Here is an 8,914-nt window from a genome sequence, read left to right on the forward strand (position 1 = left end):
ACATACATACTGTAGGTTACGTACGTTATCTTTCTTACAAGAATAAGAAGCAAATGCGGCTACAAATAATTGCCAATTACGATAATTGTACTAAAACTGTAACAACAGATGTTGTCTAATTTATACGTACACTGTACATTTTACTAATTCAATAAAAATGGCTAAACTAAAGTTCAGTTTCAATATTTTCCTAATTATGCAACTTCCTGCCATATATGGATAACATTCTTGAAATGAAATAATCAGTAAACAAAAGAGGGCGATTTTAATTGATATAAAAACAGAAATAACAGGCGTTATTTACCCATTATATCGACCTAAGAATATGTCAAACAATATAAAGAATGATATCGATATATAACGGAGCGTTTATTATTTTCTTTTAACCTTGAACAAAGAACAACTCTTATCTCGCCCCGTCTCGATTCTTCTTCCAACATTTGAGATTAAAACCTCTCCAGTTTTCCACGATATTGCGCTCAATTCACGATTAATAATAAAATGTCAGGTGGTATACGAGCAGCTATGCTCGATTATCATATTATCCAACCTAATCCTCCAGCGATTAATCTTTTAATCCCGTGCACATGTATAATAATTATCTGTGCACGGTCTCGTCCTCGTTTATCGCTCTCCACTTTACACGCCGCTCGCTTTGTTCCGTCTTCTTCGAGTTGTATCGTTGTCGCGTGCGTGAATTGTCCGCGTGGCCATCGTCCTTGACCACGACGACGCATGACGCGACGCGATGCCTCGAAGAACGCGGAGATCGATAGTTCGGACGCTGCATTCTCCGCTAAACGCCCCTACTCGCCGCTTTTTCCCGACGATGATAATATTATCGCTTTATCGTATTACTATCGTGACGCGTGACTGCTCTATTTTTCGAAAATTGCCCACAGATAACGTGGTCAACCATTTATCGTCCAAGGCCGTATAAAAAACGTTTCAACGGACTTTTCAAGCCGAAAGTCCTGCCTGCGTTATAAATTATAATAGCGCAACGCACGATTACATCGTAACGACACAACGATATAACATACAATTAACCAAAGGTGTGAATGTAGCGTAACGTTACGTCGATTATACATATTATCGATCGTGCTTTCATCTAGGATAGCGGTGGATTGATTCAAGGATTTGGTTATCGTTCGCAGACTGACGGAACCAACAGGAAACATTCACGACGGTATTGGCAACTACACGGCGGACGTAAAGTGTTCCTGGTTGATCGAGAGCAACCCAAACTCCACGATACGGATGCACGTGGAGCAATTCGCGACAGAATGCGGCTGGGACCACATGTACATCTACGACGGTGACAGCGTCGAGGCGCCGTTGGTTGCCGTCTTCTCCGGATTGATGCACAAAGATGGCTACCACATACGGCGCGTGCCGGAAGTGATCGCGCGCTCCGGAACCGCGCTGCTTCACTTCTACTCGGACGTCGCGTACAACATGAGCGGCTTCAATATCAGTTACAAGATCAACGCCTGCCCTAGCAGGTGAATTATCTTCTTCTTCTTCTTCTTCTTCTTCCATTTCTTCTTCTTCTTCACGAACAATTCCGTATTCATTTTTTCTATCACCATTTTCCGATTCTTTCACACTTCAATCTCCGTTACATTATTTCTTTCCCTTTGCTTCCTTCATTTTTTTCTCTAATCTTTTCACGATTTGAATTATTATGTTTTCAGGAATTCGACAACTTTGTATTTCTTCCTTCGTTTTATTTCTTTCTGCGGGAATCTTCGGATATGTTTCGAATTTATTGCGAAATTTTACCGAAAAATGTTACTGAAAAATGTTCACCGAGAAAATTTTCAGGCATTTTCGTAGGTCGTACTTCACGATCCCCGAACGTTTCGAACGAAATTGCTGAAAAAATCAATATCCATGTATTAAAAAATTAATATCTAAATGTAGTTATAATTTCGTAATTCCTACTTTTTACTACTTTTACGTATCTGTTTCTTTGTCTACATATAGCAAAACCTCTTTTATTTACGTATATTTACGTCGAACTTTGACATACGAGAGAATAATCATGCGAGAGTTCATTGATCCAAGCGCACAGTATCTTATTAGCGTTGCCCATTCATGAATTCATTCGACGAACAAAAAGATATCAGGCTCTCTTGTTATCGCTATTGTCTTTGGTCAAGAATCAGAACCGTATCTCAAATATTGCTATACACAAAATGCTGTTATTCAATTTGATTACACGTAAAATCTGAAAATACATATTCTTTTTATTCAGTCTCATAAACGCATGAAATCTCTACGATAAAGAAACAACTATTCTCAAAATCGTTTATTCCGAATTCTTTCTTTCATTCTTTAAATATTTAACATCTTGCCACGTGTTCTTCTCATCATTCACCATTTTGTTTGCGATACTTGGCCAAGCCCGATCGGCCAAACGTTTGTTCTATCCTCGTGTATAAATACGATAAGAGCGTGTGTACCGTGCCTATTAGCTTCGAGATACGCTAACTTGGCTTCTTAAAGATTTGCGCAACCTACTTTCCTCGTATGTACATAATTTTCGGTGTTCGTAGGTATTCGCACACTGACTGTTCCGGCCACGGAGTCTGCATCGACGGTGTGTGTACGTGCGATGCCACGTGGACCGGTGAAGCTTGCGAGATTCAAGTTTGTCCAAACAATTGCTCCGATAATCACGGACAGGGCGAGTGTAACCGCGAGAGCCATCACTGTGACTGCGTGCACGGTTTCAAGGGTGACATATTTTCGTCAAAAGCATTTACCGAACCATTATGAATAGAGAAATATCTTGCTTCACCATGTTCTAATCTTTGTCTTCCATGCGCAATTTAATCTCTCAATATTACTCATATTTGAATTGGCAATACAATATTACAACAGCTATCGAAAAATCTCTTTATATTTACAAAATAAATAAACATTTCATAATAATTCAACGTACATTATTCGATACTAATACTAATAAATCAGGTACGAGTACGTGTATTCAATGTCCGTAATCGGTCGAATCTTTAAGACCGATAGAAATTCAACAACGATCAATTATTAGCGAATCAAGCCTGAACAGAAACTCGGAAACGATTAATCCCTTAATTTTGCATAAAACCATTAAAATAGACTCTCTGTACGTTCAGGTTCCGACTGCAGCCAAAGAAGCGATCGTGGATTCTGGGAAAGCGTATCCTACAAAAATTTGTCACCGGAAGGTTCGGCTAGTCATTGCTCCATCGTTTGGAAGGATTCATTATACGTAGTCGGCGGTGAGAGCTTTCATCGCGCAAAAATGATCAACGTTTATGATTTCAATGGAAACGTCTGGGAGACCCCTCACGTCGAGGGTAAGGTTCCTCTGCCTCGGTACGCTCATTCGTGCGTACTCTTTGGCGACAAGATATTCATGTACGGTGGTGTACTGCCTAATTCTACGGTGACCAATGAGATCTGGGCGTTCGATGTGTCGGCAAAAGTCTGGGAGAACGTAACGGTGCACGATAACTTCCATAACAACAAAACCATACGTGGTGGGCCTTTAAAGGTGGTACATCTTTCCTATATCACGTCATTTCTTTCATTTTTAAATATTTCACAACAGCGTCATTGTAGACAATTGGAATATTTAATACGTAGCGATACACAACTTATATCGGAACGGCAAATTTTTTTCCTTTTCGTACAACTCTATTAGTCGTTATTCTCCTACCGATTCTTGATCTTGTACCTTTTTCGTTTCTTTAATTCCTCATCGTAGACTAATATATTTCTAAATATTGCAACAATACTCGATCCTTTTATTCTTTAAACGTTATAATTTATGTTACGTAAAGATTATCTGTAATAGGATGTAAAATACCAATGTACCTTTCTTCTCAGAGCAACACTCTGCCGCGCTGATTACCGCCATGCAAAAACTGTACATAAAAAGCTAAACTTTGGGATTGGGAAACCATATTTCATAAGTAACAAAAGGATGCGAACCCTCTCAGTATGAATTAGATATTATCTAAAATATTCCAATATTTCGATATTATTGTACACTGTCATTTTCGCTCATTTTCGCGATTAATAAAAGAGTGATAGTACCCTTACTCAGTATAAATAATATCCGAAAACTTCAATTATCTCAATTTTCAATCGATCGATCGAGAAATGAATTCGACAATGACTGGCATTACTCTGCGCAAACCTATTATCCCCATCTGAGATACGTATGTAGTTTAGCGTCAAGGGTTTAAAAGTTCTTTCTCACTCAACTCGGGATACTTTTATTTAATGTCTTACTTCACACAGGTAGCCGGACACTCTGCAACCTTGGTGCACGGAAAAAAAGAAAAGATGGTGGTGATATTTGGCTATTCGCCTCAGTATGGTTATCTGAACGAAGTTCAAGAATGCTATTTGGGTACTCGTGAGTGGCAAATTGTGGAGACTGCTGGATTCCCTGTGAAGGGTGGTTATGGTCATACATCTGCCTATGATCCGTTGACGAATCTCATCTACGTGTACGGAGGATACGTATCAGAGACACAAATCACACAGGTGTTAACCAGTCGACTATACTCCTATCATCCTATTAATCGTGAATGGAGGTTGCTCACATCAGCACCATCGGCTCGTTTCTTTCATACGGCTGTATTCGTTTCTGGTGGCTTGATGATCGTCTTTGGCGGTAATATGCACAACGATACGCAACATTCGGACGGAACGAGGTGTTATTCAGCGGATACGATAGCGTACGACGTTACGTGCGACTCGTGGCATCAGTTTTCTATGCCGAAGGAGATGACCGATCTGCCTAGGTATGGACATACTGCAACTGTATTTGAGAAGTCCATGTACATTTATGGAGGATTCGATGGACAGATGTTATCTGACATGTCAAGGTACGATCAAGGAAGGTCATCTTTCCTACTTTTATTCATTTTCTCGTATCTCTCGTACCTTTGTTACTCTCCTTCGCCTATTTTACATAATCTATATGTCACGTATATTACGTTCCTGATAGAAATTACGATTTACTTTCAACAAACGACAGATTGTCGTTTTTTAACCAACAACTTCAGCTTCGATTCTTCAGCAAGGATCGTTATATAGAAATTTAATAACTTGCCATCTTCAATAGGTTTGAACGTAAAATATTTAGCGCGTCAACTGATTTTCTTACGTTATTTCGATCTGAAAACCCAGAAAAATTTCAACTCTTCCACTTTTTTTCTTATAACAATTAATATAGCTTGTTGAAATAAATCAGTTCTATAAATATTTAGGAAACACGTGACTTACACTTTACCTTTACTTTCGCTTTCGATACGTCATACGATGTCTCAATATACGTATTACTAGAATACCGGACAGCTAACGTTCACAAGTAAATAGCTACTGTAGAAATTACTAGGCAGGGGGTTAACGTTCTTTCTATCTTTTGTCTGAACATTTTACTCAACAGGATAGGTAAGAATCTTCATTTACTAATATACAACATACGTATATGACCATCAGGTACACACCAGGGAACTGTGAACACTTGATGAATCAGAATCAGTGTTTGAACGCAAGGACAGGCGTGAAGTGCGTGTGGGATAAGAGAGAGAATCGGTGTATACAGATCACTAAGATACCACGACACGTGCTTCTTAACGACGACATGCACGACGGAATTTACATGAGGTGCCTAGACGATACGCCACCTCGTGGGATGACGTCTCACAAGGAATTATGCAAACTGCTCACAGACTGTGTGGCATGCGTACAGACTTCGTACAATTGCGTATGGTGCGGCAAGAGTTGCTCGTACGAGATTTGCCGAGACAACGCTAACGCACCTCCGACTAAGGCGATCACCGATCTGGTACAGTGCGACCCTCACACTGGCATAGAGTGCTTACAATTGCACACGTGTCATGCGTGCTCCAGTAATCCACATTGCATCTGGTCTTGGTCGAACGGACCTGATCGGTGCAAGCCGTACTCGAAGGCTCGAGACGTGAGTATACGAGTAAAAGTTATTGTACACTAAACTTCCTACAGTCAAAATGAAATTCCAAAGGTTCAACTGTCGGTACGTTTACTGCCTCAACCACGTTTCTCCTATAATCTCGTAGACAAAGTGCGACTCCTCGTTATTTATTTTGTAACCAGCATATACGTATGTGCCTGTGCAATGATATTTTTTCGATACGTTGGTTCGATACGTTTTGCTCGCGTGACGGCGAATAAAACGATTAACCGGATGCATTTGCTAGCGCTATAATAAATTTCCTGTATGCTCTACGGCACTCTACAACAATATACAACCAATATATTGTACAACAAGGCAGTAAATCAATTTACGAATGTTTGCAGCAAGTGACGATTTTAAACGGAACTATTCAAGCGCAGAGGCTGTCCATAGACTCTTGTCGCAGTCCTTGCGTAGACTACACTTCCTGTAAAAATTGCACAGAGTCTGATTGCATCTGGTGTCAGAACGAGAAGAAATGCGTGGACAAAAATGCGTATCCTGCGAGCTTCCCTTACGGGCAATGTCGCGAGTGGACTACGATCGATGCGAAATGTCGGCCGACGGAAACGGGGAAAGAATGGTGCACGTTTTATTCGTCTTGTACGACGTGCCGCTCCGATCCTGGATGTGGATGGTGCGATGATGGTTCAGGGACAGGGAAGGGACTCTGCTTGCCAGGTGGGGCTCGTGGTCCAAGCAGTAAAAGCTTGGACGCATGCCCGTTCGAACGATGGTACTTCACTAAATGCCCTAGTAAGTAAATTGTTAATGGTCACCGTGTATAGGGTGTGCATAAATTATTAAACAACATTTATACATTGTATGTATATGTATACCGATGTTCCTCAAATTACATTAATTTTAGCTTGCCAATGCAACGGGCACAGCAAATGTCTCTCGAATAGCAGCATATGTATCCAACCATGTGGAAATTTGACATACGGACCTCACTGCGATAAATGCATTCCCGGCTATTACGGCAATCCACTGAATGGAGCGACTTGCCAACGTAAATTCATTCTATTCCGAATAATATCGTTAACCCGTCAATATTGGCGGGTAATATTCACGGATAATATTCACTAAATTACATTTTCCCGTTGCAGCCTGTTTTTGTAATAACCAAGGTACGCAGTGTACCAGCGAGACGGGCAAATGTTTCTGTACAACGAAAGGCATTATCGGGGATCATTGTGAACGATGTGACGTGTCTAGCCTTTATCACGGAGATCCTACCAATAAAGGATCGTGTTTTTGTAAGTTTCTTTTAAACAAATATTTCTTCTAGTAATACCAATTTCTTTTTTCACTAATAATAATTCAGCATAGGATTGTATTGAAATTTAAAATTCTTCTACAGATGATCTGGCGATCGATTATCAATTTACGTTCAATTTAAGTAAAAAGGAGGACCGTCAGTACCGAGCGATCAATTTTAAGAATTCTCCGCCAAAACCCGATATCGATGCTGAGTTTTCCATTACGTGTTCCGTATTGGCTAAAATGAACATTACCGTGAAGAGAGGGAACACGCCGGAAATACCGTTGATTCTTGGCGCGAATTGCACCACCAACATGTACAAGCATCGATTTATCAAAGACGGTTACGGTTTCGGTAGCGAGAACAATAATACATTGACCACGTTCTACGTTTACGTGTACGACTTCCAGCCGCCTGTGTGGATTCAAATTTCCTTCTCGCAATATTCCAAACTCAACTTGCAACAGTTCTTCATAACATTTTGCACGTGAGTATTTGAAACTTCGTGTCACAGCTAGCCAAAGCTGTAGATAATACGTGTCAACTGTGTGTATACGTGTTGCGTGTAGGAATTAATTACGACCAAGATTGAGAACATTGTGATTTTCTTTATTATTCTTCCTTTCTTTTTTTTTTTTTTTTTTTCAAAATTTCCCACGCTTTTGTGTTGTCCTAAGCCTCAGGCAGTATTTACTTGTAAACTAGAGATTACATGCCTAGGTGCTTCCTCGCTCTCCTGTTGGTGGCTGCTGTCCTTTGGAAGATTAAACAAAAATATGATATGTACAGAAGAAGACAGAGATTGTTCGTAGAAATGGAGCAAATGGCCAGTAGAGCGTTTAGCCAGGTTTTGGTAGAAATCGAGAGGCGGGACATCGATAATTCTGACTCCGAGCGAAACGAGTCCGAGTTAATCAATTGTCGCAAGAAGAAAAAGGTTGATATCTCACTCAGTCATTTATATTCACGAATAAAATAATTATATAATGCACAGGCTGCTTCGCATAAATTGAACATTTATAATAACTCTTACTATCGAAGATGATACAAAATGACGAAGAGGATAAAGGAAATTGTCGATGACTGGAATAAACTTTGTGTCTGCTCTTATCAATATCGTTAGACGCGTATCTTCCAGCTACATATATACACTTTATCTTATCCTTAAAAATAGTGGAATTAATTCAAATGTCCAATTTAAGCGAGACATCCTGCACGTAAATACATATAGTAATCATATACAGGATATTGCCAAACAAGAAGGGGATATTTATACGGTTAGTTCTAGATATCAAAGCTGCTAAAAAAAAAGTTTATGCATAAAAATGTAATTTTTTACAATAGATAAATTCGAGAAAGTAGGACTTCATCGTATATTTATATACGAATATATGAAATAAAACATTCATATCACTCTGTTTCCACCTTCGAATCTACTATTTTGCAAGGCTTTTCAAGATCTTTCAAATAACATAGAAAATAAACGAGAATAGCGTTGACGTTAATGTACGAATCAAATACAGATGTCACTAGCGCCGTGGAATTCGATACTTTCGATTCTATGACGTTGCTAGCGATTCTCGCTTCCCCGGCTCAAAATTATTTACGGTAGTGCAAATTTTACCAATTATCACAGTAAAAGTATG

The 8,914-nt window shown here is 39.6% G+C and overlaps 1 protein-coding gene and 1 long non-coding RNA gene across 10 annotated transcripts in view; both read left to right on the forward strand.

Annotated features, from left to right (window-relative positions):
• Window positions 1-8,914, forward strand: part of LOC122575603 (attractin) — a 34,676-nt gene that overhangs the window by 16,364 nt on the left and 9,398 nt on the right. For 4 of the 9 annotated variants that reach the window (XM_043744736.1, XM_043744739.1, XM_043744741.1 and 1 more), the window contains 10 exons: window positions 1,158-1,505; window positions 2,562-2,743; window positions 3,144-3,544; window positions 4,297-4,889; window positions 5,506-5,989; window positions 6,349-6,760; window positions 6,873-7,016; window positions 7,114-7,263; window positions 7,368-7,755; window positions 7,974-8,205. In XM_043744736.1, the coding sequence (XP_043600671.1) occupies window positions 1,158-1,505; window positions 2,562-2,743; window positions 3,144-3,544; window positions 4,297-4,889; window positions 5,506-5,989; window positions 6,349-6,760; window positions 6,873-7,016; window positions 7,114-7,263; window positions 7,368-7,755; window positions 7,974-8,205 (3,334 nt within the window). Of the gene's footprint in view, window positions 1-902; window positions 1,056-1,157; window positions 1,506-2,561; window positions 2,744-3,143; window positions 3,545-4,296; window positions 4,890-5,505; window positions 5,990-6,348; window positions 6,761-6,872; window positions 7,017-7,113; window positions 7,264-7,367; window positions 7,756-7,973; window positions 8,206-8,791; window positions 8,877-8,914 lie in introns of all 9 variants that reach the window. The other 5 variants (XM_043744738.1, XM_043744742.1, XM_043744737.1 and 2 more) reach the window with 5 other exon arrangements.
• On the forward strand, window positions 8,212-8,688 carry LOC122575612. The gene is made up of 2 exons (XR_006319482.1): window positions 8,212-8,545; window positions 8,613-8,688. It is a non-coding gene; the product is annotated as an uncharacterized LOC122575612 (long non-coding RNA).

Source organism: Bombus pyrosoma, linkage group LG15, assembly GCF_014825855.1.
Source record: "Bombus pyrosoma isolate SC7728 linkage group LG15, ASM1482585v1, whole genome shotgun sequence".
NCBI classification, from domain to species: domain Eukaryota; kingdom Metazoa; phylum Arthropoda; class Insecta; order Hymenoptera; family Apidae; genus Bombus; species Bombus pyrosoma.